At 61.4% G+C, this 17,062-nt stretch overlaps 2 protein-coding genes across 7 annotated transcripts in view; one reads left to right on the forward strand and one right to left on the reverse strand.

Moving 5' to 3' along the window:
* SLC39A11 (solute carrier family 39 member 11) overlaps positions 1-17,062 on the forward strand; it is a 115,016-nt gene that overhangs the window by 3,788 nt on the left and 94,166 nt on the right. For 2 of the 5 annotated variants that reach the window (XM_033002326.2, XM_042802616.1), the window contains exons 2-3: positions 15,103-15,216; positions 16,242-16,280. In XM_033002326.2, the coding sequence (XP_032858217.2) occupies positions 15,109-15,216; positions 16,242-16,280 (147 nt within the window). In that variant the 5' untranslated portion in view covers positions 15,103-15,108. Of the gene's footprint in view, positions 1-14,118; positions 14,166-14,280; positions 14,300-15,102; positions 15,217-16,241; positions 16,281-17,062 lie in introns of those variants that run through there. The other 3 variants (XM_042802615.1, XM_042802614.1, XM_042802617.1) reach the window with 3 other exon arrangements.
* On the reverse strand, positions 611-7,373 carry SSTR2 (somatostatin receptor 2). 2 transcript variants are annotated; one of them, XM_033002324.2, is made up of 2 exons: positions 7,329-7,373; positions 611-6,839 (listed from the first exon to the last, which is right to left on the reverse strand). In XM_033002324.2, the coding sequence occupies exon 2, from the start codon at positions 6,776-6,778 to the stop codon at positions 5,663-5,665; it is 1,116 nt and encodes a 371-aa protein (XP_032858215.1). In that variant the 5' UTR covers positions 6,779-6,839; positions 7,329-7,373; the 3' UTR covers positions 611-5,662. The 2 variants fall into 2 exon arrangements, with proteins under 2 accessions (XP_032858215.1, XP_032858216.1); XM_033002325.2 differs by having other exon boundaries at positions 611-6,860; positions 7,329-7,364.

Raw genomic sequence — 17,062 nt, forward strand, 5'->3', positions numbered from 1 at the left:
TTTCAGTTTATAGCCGAGCCAATTTCTTTACGCCCGTTTCCCCAGTATTGTACCCTTTCTCTAAGCATCCCCCCCCCCCCCATCCCTGTGCTGGTTTCTCCAGCAAATCAAACCTCCAGCCATGGCACTTTCCATGCCCTTGATCTCATCAAAACCAGCGCGGAGGTTTTGCCATCTCGGGAAGAGAAGGTTCTCCCATCCCACTGTTCAGACCGATTTTTCTGCGACCCCTTGTACTCGAAGAGCTCTTGGTGGCTGTGTTTCCTCTGTGACCCATCCAGTTTCGGGGTTGGCACTGGCACAGACGTGCCTGTACCTCAGTGTCCCGAGTTTGTGCTGACCAGGGGAGCGGTCTTGTGGGGTTTTTTGGGGGTAAACGCAGCTCTCTGGCTGCATGGACCCTCCACAGCTGAGACCACCCCGTGGGGGAAGAACCGGCTGCGTTGCTCGCCGACGGGGAGATGGATGCGGGGAAGAAATGGTTTTGGGAGAGGGCCTGAGTGCGAATTGTCTCCAGAGTTGGTGCCTCTTCTCCCAGGGAAGAATCCGAGCCTGGGTTACACCCCACGGCTCCCACCCAGCTCTGACATAAGCACATAGAGTCAGAAACTGTAGGAAAACTCTTTTTACTTCCCTCCCACCCCATCCACGACTCCCTCCCCGCGGCACAGACCGTGGCGGCCGGGAGCCTCCGCTGCGGGAAGGCTCAGATCCACACCGAGAAACAATTGCTATGCAGGAAAGCAAGACTTAAAGCGGGGAAACGCTCCCCGGCGTGTTTTCAGTCACAATGTGTCATACAGCAGACCCACGCACACTATACAGAGCACAGCTATAGATATAGAGGGGTGTACATACGTACAGGAGGTGGGCAGTGTGGTGCAGTGCTGCTGGGTGGGGACACACACACACACGACCCCCCGATTGCTACAGCCCTGGCTAGGCAGGGAAAGGCTCTTGCGTTTAGCAGAGGCGACAGCTCTCCTTCCCCTCGCCCTGTGGAAGTCACCTGTCGATGTGGGAGCAGCCTCCTCCGTGGCTCGTGCGCGGTGCCACCAGCCCCACGGCACGCGGGGTCTGGGGGCGAGTGGGAACGGAGGGACCCCACCCCGAGGGGTTGGGTCCGATCGGCTCCTGCGCGCACGGGGAGGGGCTGCTCCAGCAGCCACGGCCAAACGGGCTGCAGAGTGTCCCGACGGTGTCAGTATAATAAAACCTTTTGCTGGCACGTCCAGTATATACATATATGTACAATCACCCGCCCCTTCCCTCCTCCTGGCCACGCAGCATGGGGTGGGATGTCTGGGGTGCCCAGGCTTTGTGTCCCTCGTCTCCTGGTCAGGACGTGGCTTGAAGCAGGTTCCCACGAGTCGCCGCTGCAGCCTGGCCGTCCTCCCGCCCCGACTTTTGGCAGCCCAGGTCCTGGAGCAAGCGGGGAGCGGGTAGAAAGCTGGCGGGAGACACGGGTGCGAGGCTGGGGGGGGGACGGAGGCTGGCGGGGAAGGGCAGAGGTTGTCCTTGGGCTGGAAAACGGCAGCTCTCACTTCGGAGCTGGTGGCGGGATGGCTGGTTTGGGGTCTGCCGTGCCCTTTGCTCGTGTCTTGGCGGCGATTTTCCCCGCTTTGAGCAGCTCTGGGCAGGGCATGGGGCTGGAGCAACCCTCCCTGAGTGGGTCGAAACCAGCTTGTTCACAGCAAGGGCTGAAACAACCCCCAGAGATGTGAGGGTTGAGCCCTGCTCTAAAGCAGCACTACGGATCCGGAGCCTGGGAGCTCTCGCCGCAGGGGATGGAGCTGGTTGGGGGCTGCATGATGGCCTGGGAGGCTGCCTGCATTCGTGCAGGTCTGGGGGGGAAGAGACCTCTCCGCGGAGTCTCCAGCAAAGACAAGGCTCTTCCCGTCGGGATGGAGAGCCAGGAAGCCCTCCAGAGACAGGACAGCCTGGTTCATTAGGAGATTATTATTTTAAAGCAGTCCAAGGCAGCTTTGGTGCTGATATGAGGGGCTGTAGAGATGTGAGAGGAAGGCTCCAGGGCCAAACCCAACCTGTCAGAGCAGAGCTTGGCTACCAAGCACCCGGGGCGGGGGGGGCACTGGCCATCACTGTGCCAGGTCCAAGGCGGGCACGGTCAGAAGCAAGCCCGGAGCAATGCTCAGCCCAGCCACAGCACCAGGCTTTGTGCCCCCGACCCCCCCCCTGCCCCGAGGGGCGAGGAAGTGGGGACAGCAAGGATAATCCCAACGGAGGCTCGGGAGAGCTGCCCCTCGGCTTTGCTGGGGTTCCTCGTCTGCAAGGGGGGAAGCCGGTGGCGGGGAGGGGAAAGGGAGTTGGTTTCTCACAGGCTTTTTTGGGGGGGCACGTGGGTGCTGGGACTGAGAGTGTTTCCTGCAAGAGCCACCCGCTGCCAACACCCCGGGTGCCAGCCCCAGGCAGGTCAGTGCCGCCGTGGACGCAGCAAAGCCGCCAGCCCTGCTCCCGGCGTGCCGGGCAGCTCCACGGGACACCCAGGTCTCTGCTTCCCGGCGCCTCCGATTTGTAATAAATCTGTTCCCGCTGCTCCAGCCGGGCAGGAGGGAGCTGTAATGAATCTCCGCTTGCCCGGGGACAGTCCGCATGGGAAGTAGCGGCGGAGCCACTCCAGCACTTGCAGGATCAGCCTGTTCGCTCCGCAATAACTGGGAGAGATTTCTCATTAATGCCGCCAGCAGCCCTGAGAGGCTTTTCCAAACAGATCCAATATGAGGTCAAGTTCCCACTAAAATCAAGTGGCTGGGAAAGAAAAGTTTGTTACTCGCAGCAGCAATGGTGCTGCTGTTTCTTAGGCAGCAACAGACAATTAGAAGGTTTTATTTTGCTGGTTTTACTGCGAGCACCGAGGCAGCCTGTTTCGCTCTCCTGCCCTTTCCCCCGGGGCGAGCCGCGCCAGGGTGGCCGTGGGTGCCCTGGCAGCCCCCGGGAGCTGCCTCCTGCTCCTGCCCCGCAACATCCCACCTTGGTGGCCTTTGGGACGCCGGTGGCAGCCCCGCTACTCCTCTCACTCCTCACCTGCAGCCTTGTTCTCCCCACCCCAAGAGAGCCCCTGGGTGCAAAGCTGGGGGGAAACGGGATATTTTGGATCGCGGCCCCCTCGCACATCTCTGAGCTGCCAGAAGTGGCACTGCCTGGGGGGTTTTGCCAGGACAAAGCTGACGTGGGCACGGGTCCTTCCCAGGGCTCTAGAAAGCTGGGCTTTCTGCATTTTCAACATTAAACCCGCACAGAGAGGAGATGCTCCCAGGAACAGGCATCTCCCCCCGCCACCGGTTGGTGTGTTGGTGGGGGGGCTTGCACGGACAAGCCCGGGGCGAAGCCGGATTGCCGGCAGGTCTGGGAGTGCTGGGGGGTGGAAACATCACCTCCCATGAAGGGCAGGGGGGCTCAATGCACCCCCCTCCCCACTGCCTCCCCTGCTTTCCACACAAATAACTCCTTCACCGCCCACCAAATACAAACGACCCAAAGCCCCGCTGACGCATCGCTGCAGCTGTGACTCTGAATCCTCATCCTACCAGAGAGCTCCGGCTGCACAAGGCCCGGCCATCACCATCCAATATTTCACCGTAGCGTGACACGCTGCTCGTGTTTTAATTCCTGCAGCATCAGCAGGGCAGCCTGCGCTGTCTCGGAGCCTGGGTTTGGCTTTACTCCACTTAACGAAGCCGGTGCAGGGATACGCTCGGTGAGCAGCTGCCTGCACAGGCAGCGAGGCCACAGGCGGGTCCCCCCCCGCGCTCAGCGCTGAGCCCACGAGCAGGCAAACGTTCCTCAGAGGAGCAGTAAAGAGTTAAAAGCAAATAAATGCTGACAACGCTCTGTTTTGCCCTGCAGCAAGGTCCCCAGTGCCGGTGCTGCCCGTGCTGGAGCCGGTGTCTGACAGAGCTGTGGGGGGGAGCAGGCTTTGAGCTTGGCACTGAGCACTTTTGGGGGGGCTTGGGGGCGGGGGGGGATGCTGGGGTGGAACAGCAGGATGGTCAGAGACTGGCTGCAGGGGCCGGGCAGAGCCAGGGGAAAATTTCTCCCAGAGCTGGTGCTGTCTCGGAGCATCGACTGGGGGTATGCGGCTGAGCAAGGTGGCACCCCAAAGCGGGCAGCACCTCGAGGGCATTGCTCATCCTCACCTCCCGCATCGCTTACAGCGCGAGGTGAAGGCTCCGCGGCGATGGGGCTGGTATGGGGAGGCCAAGGTGGGATGGGAAAGGGGAGGGTGAGCAAGACTCGGCTGTTTTCTCCACCTAAACCGCTGCGTTCCCACGGCTCGGCTCCGGGGAAGAGCCTGTGAAGGGAGCGTGGCATCTGGCACAGAAACTGCTCTGGGTGCTCTGGCAGGAAGGTGGCATTTCTCCCCCCACCCCGGGCTTTCCCTCGTGATCCCACTGCCCTGTTTTTCCTCCTGCCTTGGTGCTGGGAGCCCTGTCGTCTGCTCTGCCCGGTCCCTTCGGCTCAGACGAGGGTCGGGGCCAAGCCCCCAGCACCCCCCACCTCCCGTCCCCCATCCTCTCCGGCACAACTTGCCTGGAAGGAGCAGGGCAGTGTCACCGGTGGCCGGTTGACGCTTGCTCACCGCGGGCCAGGGATCCTCGGAGCCGTGGCCGGGGCAGGATGAGCCCAGATCTCACCCAGCTGCGGGAGCCGTTGGCAACGGGATGTGCCGCAGCCCGTGCCAGGGTGCTCCAAACCCCCGGTGCGTCGCTGCTGCTTAAACGCTTCCAAGGATTTCCCACCAGGGACCGGTGCCGGGCGATCGTGCCGTGGCTGCTCAGCCGGCTCGCAGAGCAGATGCGGGTGGCAGGAGGGGCTACTCGGGAGGGAAAAGGGGGAAATCCCCCATCCGAGGAGAAAACCTGCGGGCAGGTGACGTCACAGCGGCGGGAGGGAAGGGGCTCTCCTGCAGCGGGAGATGGCGGGGCCGGAGGAGGCAGGGTGAGACCAGAGGGGCTACCAGGGCGGCAGAGCTGTGTCCCATGGGGCAGCCACCTCCATCCTGGTCCTGGCGTGTCACCTCTGGGCGATGCAGTCAAACAGCAGCAGGGAGGCTTCAGGAGAGGCGATGGAGTAACTTCTAAGCCGGGCAAAATGCAACCCCAAATATCTCTGTGTCCTCGGGGAGGGTGACCGCGGGAGAGCGCTCGGACTCTCCGGAGAGCTCCCACCAGGTCTTTGCTATCAGAAGGTGCATCTCCGTGGTGGCACGCAGCCGTGGCCTCGGCTCCTCCCGAGGTCACCCCGCTGCGTCTGTGTGTCCACGTGCAAGCACCCGTGCTGGGGCAGGGCACCCAAAGCCAACCAGCCCCGAGAGTAACACCGGGGAAGCCAGCGGAGCCACCCCGGCGATACCTGTGGCCCAGGGTGGCACTTTGGTGTTGAAACGTGCTGCGTTGCTACAAGTTGGTTTTGTTTTCCTAGCGAGGCAGCTCCTCTTGAACCATATCCTTCCCAGTGCTTGAAAGCCAACCCACCAGCAGCTCAGGAGGGGACCAGCTGAGGACCCCCCCCACCCATCGGTGTGCGCACCGCTGTCCCCTAAGCTGGCACTTCTGCCCCGACTCCATACGTGCCACCACCCTGCTGCAGTTGGGAGCTCACGAGGAGAGGAGAGCGAAGGAAGGACAACCCCGCCGTCCTCTCAGATGCTCGTCTGCAGGTCACCATTGAGCAGGGTCCTTTGGGTTTCTGTGGTCTCGTTGAGCCTGGATTTGTCCTGCTTGCTGTCGCTCCGGTCCGCCTCGTCCATGCCGCTGACCTTCACCAGGCAGAGGACGTTCTGAAAGCTCTTCTTGAAGTTGTCGGACAAGAAGGCATAAAGGATGGGGTTGGCACAGCTGTTGGCATAACTGAGGACCACCACAAAGTCGAACATGCCCTTGAGGACAGGCGTGGGCACGATCAGGACGGAGACTGAGGAGACGTTAAAGATGTAGAAGGGGAGCCAGCAGAAGATGAAGACGGCGACCACGATGGAGACCATCCTGGTGACTTTCTTCTCGGATTTTTTCCTCTTGGAGGAACCCACCCTGATGCCCGAGGACTTGACTTTGATAATGATGAACAAGTAGCAAAGGCAGATAATGGTGAGAGGCACCAGGAAGCCCAGGATGAAGGCGTAGATGATGAAGCCTGTGTACCAGGCACCCGACTCTCCCGGCCAGATGATGGTGCAGCTACTCCTGCCGTGATTATGCTGCACCCCAGCATAAATCATGATGGGCATGATCACCAACAGGGAGACGCCCCAAACGGCCACATTGATCATTTTGGCTGTCCTGGGCCGCCTCCACTTGGCAGATTTAATGGGATGGACGACAGCCAGGTACCGGTCAACGCTCATAACCGTCAAGCAGAAGATACTGGTGAACTGGTTGATCCCATCCACCGTCATGACAATCCTGCAGATGGCTTTGCCGAAGGGCCAGTGAACCAGGGCGACCTGCATGGCCAGGAAGGGCAGACCGAGCATGAACAGCTCGTCTGCGATGGCCAGGTTGAGGATGTAGATGTTGGTGATGGTCTTCATCTTGGCATAACGAAGGATGACGTATATCACCAGCGTGTTGCCGCACAGCCCTACGATGCAGACCACGAAGTAGATGAAGGTGAGGATGGCGTTGCTGGTCAGGTCGAAGTGTTGGCCCGTGGCGTTCTGCGACGCGTTGGTGGGCGCCTCCACAGAGAAGTTGTCGAAGGGGGAAGCCGGGGAGAACCAGAACGCGGTGGCATTGGGCAGCTCGTATTCCAGCTCCATGGCTCTGCTAGTCCCTGGGCACTGCTGGTTCAGAGGAGCCGAGATGTCATCTTCCCTTGCTCTGGGGAGAGAGGAGAAGATTCTAGAAATCAAAATAAATAGAAATGAAGGGATTCCTGGGGGGGCTTCGCCCATCCTGCCGCCAGGCTCCGTAGGAGAGGTGCTCCCCAGAGGGGCTTTCCCCAAACCACCTCCCCCATCTCCCCTGCGGAGCCCGAGCGGTGCCGAGCAGGCTGGACACGCCAGAGCTCCTCCCGACTCTGGCGATACCGGAGTCCTCCCCAAATCCAACCGGTGAGTCCCGGGTGGGCGCTCCTGATACCCGAGAAAAAAAAACCCTTTTTCCCTTGCCTCGCTTTTCGGTGGGCTGCTGGCCCCTTCCTTCCCGGCCACCACCCGGGATGGGCACCCCGAGCCCGGCCGGCTCCCCTGGACGATGAGCTGGGGTTGGGGGGTGCAGCCCCCCGGTTCCCATCCCTCCGCTCCCCGCCACTGCAGCCGCCGAGGGGCACCGGGGCGATGCTGCCCGGGGCACCGGGGCGATGCTCACCTGCTCCCGGCCCAGCCCGGCGGGCAGCGGGGAGGTACCCGCACCGCTCCGCTCCGCTCCGCTCCGCACCGCTCCGCGCACCCGCCGTCCCCGCCGCGGCTCCGCCGCTGGACCCAGCGCACCGGCTGCGCCCCGCCCCGCGTGGGGCGGCTCTGCGGGGCCGGGGCGGGGACAGCCCTGTCCGCGCTGCCCCCCCTGCTCTGCTCCCCTCTGCCCCCCCCACCTTCCTCTATCTTCCTCTTCTCCCTTCTGCTCCCCTCTACCTCTCCTTCCCTCCTCTACCACCCTCTGCCCCCCACTCTAGTCCTCTACCTTCCTCTGCCTCCCTCTACCCCCCCTTCCCTCCTCTACTCCCCTCTGCCCACTCTTCCCTCTTCTGCCCCCCTCTACCCTCTCTGAACCCTTCTGCCCCCCTCTTCTCCCCTCTACCCCCCCTCCGCCCTCTTCTGTCCTTCTCTGTCCCCTTCTACCGTCCTTTACCCTCCTCTGCTCCCCTCTTCCCCTCTCTGTCACTCCACTCCCCTCTGTCCCCCTCTACCTTCCTCTGCTCTCCTCTACCCCCCCAACTACCACCCTCTGCCCCCCTCTACCTTCCTCCGCCCCCCTTTGCCCCCCCTCTTCCCTCCTCTGCCCCCCTCTGCCCCCTTCTGTCCCCCTCTGCTCCCTTTCTACCCTCCTTTACCCACCTTTTCCCCCCCTCTGCCACTTCACTCCCCTCAGCCCACCCCCCTCGCCGTGCCCGTTGCCCTGCCAGCCCCCCCCGAGCCAGGCAGGGCACCCCGGCTGCCTGCAGCTCTGGGTGCTGCTCCTCCCCACGCGGTCCCAGGCTTTGTGCTGGGTGCGGAGCCTCTCCCGCTCGCAGAGGCTCTTGGTGCTCAGCCAAGGGTGCCCAAAACCAGGGACTCAGGGTGTGTGTGTGGGGGGGGGTCCCGGGGGCACGTGCTGGAGGTGCTGTGCACCCAGCAGCGTGGGTGCAGGGACCCTGGTTCCCCCTCCAGAGCGTGGCAGGACCCGCCTGGCTCCACAGGGCTCCCAGCAGAAGAGATCCCCGCAGGGCCCCACGCCCCTTGGCTCCTTCACCTTCCTTGCATGACCTTGACCTTGCTGCCTGGCTCCCGCTGCAGAAGCGGGTTCTCCACATTCTGATTCCAGCCGCGGTGAGAGCGACTTGGCTTCTCCTGAAATCCCCAGGGCCACGGGGCAGGACAATGGCAGCACGATGGCCACGCTGTGACCCCAGCTGAATGCAGATGTTGGGGTTGGTCTTCCTCCTGGAGACACTCAAAAGGTGTTTGAGAGTCCCCAAGTCTCCCCCGGGAAGCTGAGAGTACCTTGGCCCCAGGGTTTTGCACCTTGCAGCCACAGGCAGGTCCTTGGTGGCTTGGCACAGCCTGGGGGAGGCGAGAAGGGGGGGTGGCGATTGCCCAGGGCTTGGGGATCTCTGGGGACTTGCGCAATACGGGTGGCCACTGCCACAGCCTCTCCCTCTGCAGTTACCCAGTAACAATAACTGGAGGAGGAAGACCAAAAAAGAGAGGTTTGGGGGAGATAACCTCTGCTCTGGTTTGTTTGAGATCTTGAAAGCAATTAAATAATGGCTATTCCTTCCCCCCCCACACACCCCCTTTCCATCAGTTATCAAAGAAACAATAGAAAGCAGGAAATTAAGAGTGACTTGGAACAAAGAGCCCGGAGCAAGGCTGCTGATTGCGGCAAGAGGGGCTGGGAGGTTCTCATTTGCACTTAGCCATCCACTTCCCAAGGTAGATCTGAAGACACAGGCTCCTGGACCACGAGTGACAGTCACAATCATCCTCATAAACCTTTAGGAGGCTGGAAAAAGCCTCTCCTGGAAGAAACGACGTGGAAATTCATATCCCAGTAACAGTGGGCGAGGAGATAGGGGAGAAGACGGTTTGGGTGATGCGGATGGGAGATGGGGTCTCTGCGGGGTGCTGCTCGCCAGGGCTGGGGTGTCCCATTGCGTGTCACCCGTGCAAGCCCCGGGAATGCCGCTCCAGGCAGAGCAGAGATATTCCCCGACACCAGAGTGGAGGGAGTGCAGCCCACCGGCGTGGCGCAGGAGTGGGTTTTGATGTCTTGTGACCTTTTCACAGTTGTTTTATCCTCTCTCGGCTGGTTCCAGTGCCCCCCGGGGGGGGGGGGATGATGTTCTGACCGTGCCCTTCCCTCAAAGCCGTGTTGGCAGCCGGCAGCGGGAGGGGCAGCATCAAGCCTTGCTGTGCGCCTTTCCAGCGCTGCCTCCTTGAATTTCTCCCCTAAATTGGTGACGCTGCCACATCCCTCCCCGGGGGTCCCTCGGCTCACAGTCCCCGTGGTTGGAAAGTCTTGCTGGTGGCAGGTCGGCGTGCCGCGGTCCTCCCTCACCCTGGCACTGGGACCAACCCCCAGCCTGGGCTCGCAGCGGTTTCTCCCAGCACCCAGAGTGGTGCTGAGCGTGGTCCTCCCGCTGTGCTGGGGGGCTGGAGTGGTGGGTGGCCGGGGCAGGGCGAGCGTGGGGATCCCGGGGCAAGTGCAGGGGTCCCGGGATGCCTCTCACCGGCTGTGGGGCTGCTCGGAGCTGCCTGCGGAGCATCCCGGCTTTGGGCATCCTCTGCCCTTCGCTTTGCCCTCCGTGGGAAGCTGGCGTTGGATGCAGGGGACAGGGAGCTGTGTGAATTCAGCCAGCAAGCTCATTTGGCTAAAACCAGATCTGATCTTCATTAAAAAAACCCCAAACCTCAGGAAATGATGGGCCGGTGTGTATTAAGGGGCTGATCTGAGCTGGTACCCATCCAGCAAGGACTGCAGCAGCAGCTAGCTGAATCAGGAAGCCATGCTTGAGCCTTTTGAAGATATTTTTGTTATTCTGCTTAGATTTAGGGTTGAATTAAAGGCTAGTGTAGAGTCTGCTCTGTATCTCTGGGTGGTCCCTGGTTCAGAGAGACGTTGTACCCCAGCAGCTGGTTTGGTGCTGGCAGATACACTCCTCTTTGTCCTTTAGCCTGGGAAGCATCCACACTGCTAAAAAGCAATTTACTGGCAGGGCTGGATATAGGAGAAATGCACAGCCTCTTCCCACACGGCTTCGAGGGCCAATATATAACCCATGGGAGAGGGGCATGGGGATTACGTGACCACAAAGGGATTTTTTAAGTCCTTCCAAGTTTCCTGCCATCCATTCCCAGCTGTTCTGCAAGACTCCCCGTGGAAAACAGCGCTTTCGACCCCTGTCCTGGAAGCGAGTGTTGTAAGGAGCTGGGGGTTTGGTTGCCAACGGAGGGGTAGGGTGAGCCGGCCTTTCTCCCCGATCCAGGGAGGGGAGGCAGTGAGATCTCCAGCATTTTGCAGGAATTAAGGCAGCTGTGTTGGACCAGTGGGACCCTCTGGTCTGCGCTGTGAGGTGGTGGAGGGCAACTGGGGGAACTGGGAGGCAGCGGCTCTTCCCCAGCGGTCGGGAGGGGAAGGATTTGCCCCTGAGTGCATCTCGCCCTGCAGTTTGCTCCTCCTGTGCTCCTCCCACCCGCAGCCTGCTGGGGGTGGGATGGGGGTGCGTGGGGCCACTTTTGGGTCTCAAGTGGGTGCCACGGGGTCCCCGCACATGCCCTGCCTGTCTCAGCCCCGTCCGTTTCTGTCTCAGGAGTGTCCCTGCCCACAGCCCTTCTGCTGGTCTCTCCCGTCACCTCTGTCGATGACCGATGGCAAAAATGCCGAGTCTTTGCTCTGCCCCCCCCCCCCAGTTTGTGCTGGGGGACTGGTCCGTGGGGGTTAAAGCTTCCTCCCATCGCCTTTCCTCTGGGTGCCCGGCTGCAGTGTTCCATGGCGTGGTGGGAAGGAGCTTTGCAGGGAGCAAAGTGATGCCTCGCTGGCCCCGTCATTGTCCCCAGTCCCAGGGCACAGTGCCGGCCCGAGGAACGCATGGGGGGCAGCCGTGCCCAAGCCTGCTCCTCCCCAGCACGCTGCCCTCGGAGGGACCCCGCTGTCCCCCGGGGCTGTAGGGACAGGCCCAGCACAGGCAGAGATGACTGTGGTGTTTCCTCTCCCGTGGGCACTTGGGGTGACACTGCCCTTTCCCCGTCCTTTCCCTTCCCATCTCCAGCCCAACAGCCACAAGCGGCTTTGGTGGCTCCGCTGACGCCTGGCTGGAGGCTGCCCGGCTCAATTACGGGGATGCCTGGGATGGGGGGAGGCTTGGCTTTCTGCTAATTAACCAGACAAACAGGCCTGGACCATCTCCCCGTGCCCGGAGGCAGGGCAGAACTGGGCTGGCTGGAGGTGATCTAATCAGGCAGTGTCTGCAGCGGTGAGGGATGGGGAGGGAGGGATGCTGGCGCCTTCACCTGCGGCCAGGGCGGGCGGTAGCATCCCCACAGCATCCCCACGCACCCACAGCACCCAGGTGCCGTGGGCTGCAGAGCCCCCCACCCCCTGCACAAGGCTCCTTCCCCGGGGGCTGCCTCCCGCTCCCGCCAGACCTCCCTGCAAACAGCTCCTTCCTCCCTCTCCCACCTCTCCCATTCTGGCCCTGCTGTTATTTGCCTCCGTAATTAGTTTATTGATCTCTGCCGAGGGTACCGGGGCTGGGCTGCCGCGAAAGCTGCCGCACACATTCCCCATGAATCATATCGCTAAACCCCTGATGCTAATGAGCCTTTGGCAACCACGGCCCGAAATCTCTGCGCCTGCCCGTGCCTCTCCCCGCTGTGCCTAGTTTGTTGGAGGGTCGCTCGCATTAAATCGGGACTTAACAGCTCTCCGCGTCTGGCAGGCAGGCTTGAAATGCCGGCGTGAGTTACGGCACGCACCGGCCCGCTGGCACTCGTGTCCCCTCCTGTTCCGAGCAGCCGCGGGTCGTGGCTCGGTGCCGGCGGGGCTCCGCGCTCCCCCAGCCTTGCGCCGCGGCCGTCGTGTCTCTCACGGGGAGCCTAAAGCCGGCGGAGAAGCGTAGAGCTGTCACTTTGTCCCCTGGGACCCGCAGGTGCCGTTAGCTCGTGGGATGGCGATGGCGTGACGCTGCCTGCGGTGCTGCGCTGCTCCCCTGCCCTGTCCCCTGGGGTGGCCCTGGGTCCCTCGGTTTGGTGCGGGTCCAGGCTGGCTCCGTTTACTGCCCTGGTTTGACACGGATGGGTTTGGGTTGGGAAAAGGCCCGGCCGTGCGCCCAGCTTACGCAAAGGGGACATGGGGCGAGCGCCGTGCCCGGCGAGAGGCACGTCTGAGGAGTTTTACTGTAAAAAAAGAAAAAGGGATTTGGGATCCTGGCTGCCCGGTGGCCCCAGGGCTCCCTGGAGCTGGGACTGCCATGCCGCCCCTTGAAGCGTCTCACGCACCTTAATGTGAGAGATTGCACAAGAATTTGTGCCCCTTTTTTTGGTTTAAAATGCAATTCAGAGACTCCAGGTCATGGCTGCGACCGCTGGTCTCATCCTTCTCGGTGCTGCTGCAGTCGGGGGCCACGCAGGAGCTGCCAGCCCGCCCTGGCGCTGCCTTTGCCTGCCCGTGTTGGGGTGCAGCAGGGGGGGATTCCATCTGTCCAGCGTGGGGACGGGGCTGGACCGGGCCCCGTCCCAGTCCCTGCATGGCAGGAGGAGCAGCTGGTGCTGGGGCAGCCCTGTTATCCTGGGGAAGGGGACGTGGAGGTGTCCCTGCACACCGCAATGACACCGGGGAACGGTGCGGAGTGTGTGAATTGATTTTTGCTGATGCTTCTGCACGGCGCCGCACTGCCATCACGATTGTCCCCATCGCCCCGGGGCCGCCCACACGTCCCCGAGCGGGGGACATCCCTGCCAGCCGCCCCCAGACCACGGTGTCCCCAGCCCTGCCAGGGGACCTCTGTTTGCTCTGTCCCTGCGTCCCTCCCAGCTGTCCCCTCGTGCTGCATCTGCCTTGTGACGGGAGCTAATGAAGGATGGAGGCAATTACAGGGGGAGATTGATTAAATCCTAAATCAGGGAGGTTTCAAATGGCCTTGACCTTTCCCAGCTGTGGCAGGGGAGGCTGATCAAAGGCTGTTAAAAGATAAACACTCTAATAAAGGAGGGTTATGTTGCAAAAGAGCTGGATGTGTCCTTCTGCCACCCCCTGAGCCTCCTGCTGTGGCACAAGCAGGAGGCACCAGCCAGCCCCAAAGCCCCGTGGCCACCGGCGTAAAGCCCCTCTCCCTCTTGCCAATGCTGCTGAGCTGCCAGGAGGAATCAGTGCCCGAGCTGCTTCTCCCCCCCAGCCCATCCGGGGCTACAGGTTTGGCCACCGTGTGCCCCGTGACGGTGCTTTGGGGGGACATCAACGGGTGGGAGAGGACAGAGCGGCGCCCAACGCACCCTCTGAAGGCCGTGCTGAGGATGGGGGTGACAGCAGTGATGGGTGGGGGGTTGTTTCCAGCAGGCTGCCATGTGCCGATCATTAAGGTGCAGCCTCTGGTTGTTAATGAGCACGGCTGATTGCAGAGCACGGGCAGAGCTCATTGCACTGATGTCAGGGCCACACTCACAAGCTGCTGGGGGGCAGGAAGGGCTGCTCTCAGGGTACCCCAGCACACAGAGACCAGAAACTGACTTTGGGAAGCCCTGTCCGGGGGTCATCTTGCCGTGGGGGGGGGGGGATGCGTCGAGCTCGGGGGTGACAACGACAGCGACAGCTCCTCTTCCGCGACTCCTTGCCGCGCCCGCCCGCACCGCCCGCCCGCCCGCCTCACTCTCCCTTCCCCTCACTCGCTCGAAACGCAGAGCCGCGGGCGGCCCGCCCCCGCTGCTCTCCCATTGGCCGAGGCCGCGGTGGTGGGCGGGGCGGCGACACGTGTGCCGGGCACCAGGAAGTGGTGGCGGGGAGCGCCGGGCGGTGAGCGGGGGGCTCCGGTTTGGGGGTCCCGGGCCCGGGGGCTGCCGGGGTCCCGGGCTCGGGGGCTGCCGGAGCCCCGGGCCCAGCGTCGCGGCTGTAGGGCCCGGGGGGTGCAGGGCGCCGGTGTGCCTGCCGTACGGTTTGGGGAGGGGGGGGCCCGGTGGGGGGTGTTGGGGTGTCCCCCCTCCTTGGGAACTGGGGGAGCTTGGGGTGCGGAGGGGGGGGGGGGGTCTCCCTCTCCCCGAGGCCGGGCAGCCGTGTGAGGGGGGTCTGACCCCAGCACCCACCCCCCCGGGGTTTGGCAGCGCCTCTGGTGCAAGGCCGGGGGCCTGGGAGGGTAAGAAGGCAGTCATGTGTGTATTTCTTATATATTTATGTATAAATACACGCGTGTTTTGAGATATTTGCTTATAAATGCGTGTGTATGATATGTCTATATACACATGCCTGTGTTTTCTTGGTGGTGCTGCTCCCCTGACCTTTATTTTGGTGGCCCATCCCTGGGACTCGTTCCCCTTTTTTTGCTTGGTCCCGGGTGCTGCGGGGGCGTTCGCCTTTCAGCTCGACTCAAATTGGGTTTTGTGACACGACTGGAGAAGCGGGACGCGATGCCCCGGGGACGTGGGTTGAGGCATCCCCTCGCTCGGCGAGGTTTGGGCACCCGTTTCTACCCGGTTCTCCCGCTCAAAATCACCGTGGGGTTGGGATGTGCTGAATCCTGTCCTTCCTGCTCCTCTGAGCTCAGATTAAACCAGAAAGCCGTACTTAAGGGGAAGAGAGAAGCTCGGGGAGGATGCTTAAGCTCACTCTGTCCCCTTTGGTGTGTGTGTGTGGGGGGGTTTGGGGTGCTCCCTTGTTAACCCAGGAGGAATTTGGGGGGGTTATTCTCTGTCTTTAAACACCAAGCGCTTCTCCTGACGTGCCCCGTCTCTCCTAGGTCAGCATGATCCCGGGACACGGGCCGGTGGTCCAGGCAGTGCTGGGAACCTTCCTCACCTGGGGGCTGACGGCGGCCGGCTCAGCGCTGGTGTTTGTGTTTTCCAGCGGGCAGGTGGGTGCTGGGGTCCCGTCCCCGAGACGCCAACGGAACCCGGGATGGAGGGAGGCTGCCAGGTCCTGAGCGTGAGGGACTTGACGTTGGTCCTGGGCCAGAAGGAGAGAAAAAAAAAAAAAAAAAAAATCTAATTTCTCCAAACAAGAGAGAAGGAAATCAAATTCCTGAGGCCAGGCTGTGGTATGTGCCGTAGCACAGCTCACGGTGTTTGGGAGATGGGGCAGAGCCGCAGGCAGGGCTCTGTGGTTGGAACAGCAGGTTCTCTTCCCGTAACTTGGATTTGCTGCCACATCTCCAGGATTCGGGTTAGCCCGCGCTCGGAACAAAGTGCTGATCTTTAAGTCGCCTTGTATTTCAAAATTAGCGGCCTCCCCCTTGCTGTTGTGTTCAAAATTGCCCAGATGGATTTATTATTTATGCCTCTCTCTTGTGATGATTTATTCAGGGGTTTGTTGCAAAGTGAGATTCCCTTTGCAGTAGCACGTTGGTTTTTCTTCCTGGGGGGGGGGGGGGGGGGGGGGGGGGGCGATGTGTTAAAGGAGAAAAACTGTGCTGGGAGTGAAGTGGGCAGGGTGCGTGCTGGGTGACTACAAGAGAAATGGCTTTGGTTACAGCAGCTTGTTCTTAGAGGAATCAAAATCTTCAAGGGGGGGGAAATACAGGGCAGCGTGCACAGGTTTCTCCTTTGCCTTTCTGCATCCTCTGGCGTGGGCACTGGATGGGCCGAGCCCAGGCTGGGCAGTGTCCGTGGGTCGAGGGAGCCAGGATGCTCTTGGTGATGGTGGGGTGCCGTCACCCTGGGACCGGGGGTTCCCCTGCGCGAGAAACGCGGCTTTTGCCTCAGAGCACAGAAACCACTCGGGTTGCAGAAACGGGGAGAAGAAAGTTGTGTCAGTGTGGCAGCTGGCTTCCCCCTCTGCGTGGTTTCTGGTGTGGTTGCGCTCCGCTGCTTCTGCCGGGAATAAATCATGTGTTTTGTGTGTTTTTTTTTTTTTTTTTTTTTTTTTTTTTTTTTTTTTCAGAGGCGGATCCTAGATGGGAGCTTAGGCTTCGCCGCGGGGGTAAGTACAGCATCCTTTTACTCCCCATCTCTGCCTGTGTTCTCCTGCCAACACTTCTGAAGCCCCGTCACACTTTATTTGGTTGCCTTCTCCTGTTAGTGTTTCTTGGATAATTGCCTGAGGTGCAGGTGGGATGGGGAAGAGCACGGGGTGGTGCCGGTCACGTCTTGTGTCTCGGTGCCTCTTTGGTGAGGATGGAGGTGGCACAACAAGGGGCACGAGGACGTCGAGCTGCCCACGCTGGATTTGGCTCTACTGAGTTACTCCTCCCATTTCCTTGGGCTTCTGAATTGCTCCTGGAACTCTGGTGTGATGACGAGCAGGAGAACCCTCGTCCTGGAGGCTGATGTGCATGGCTTGCCTTGTGCTTCTTGCTCTCCTGCAGAGCACGGGTGATTTAAGCCCTTGGGAGAAGGGGGAATAAAGACACTGGAGCCCTCCATCAAAGGTGCGCACTAAACACGGGGCTTACTGCATCTTTCTTGCAGGAAGTCGTGACACTGTGTGGCTTGAAATTGTGTTGGGGCTCGTGAATATAGACCCCCCCCAACCCCGCCACTGCCCAGTTGCTGGGGTGATGAGGTGGAGGCTCAGTCCTACTTGATTGTTTTTCCTTCAGGTGCTGGAGCGTGCCTGAGAGCCCCCGGGGATGTGCTCTGGGTGGAAGGTGCATCTCCCCGGGGCGTGGGGGGGGGGTTGTGCTGGGGCTCAGAGCTCTGCCAGGTCCTGCTCACTGTGTCCCCAGCCCCCGGAGCGTGGGCGACGCTGCCAGGATTTGGGGT

The sequence above is a fragment of the Tyto alba genome, unplaced genomic scaffold, assembly GCF_018691265.1.
Source record: "Tyto alba isolate M040663 unplaced genomic scaffold, T.alba_DEE_v4.0 Super-Scaffold_39, whole genome shotgun sequence".
Lineage (NCBI taxonomy): Eukaryota > Metazoa > Chordata > Aves > Strigiformes > Tytonidae > Tyto > Tyto alba.

What these genes read in the sequence shown, in the direction of transcription:
- SSTR2 (XM_033002324.2), bottom strand. Translation starts at nt 6,778, where the DNA reads ATGGAGCTGGAATACGAGCTGCCCAATGCCACCGCGTTCTGGTTCTCC.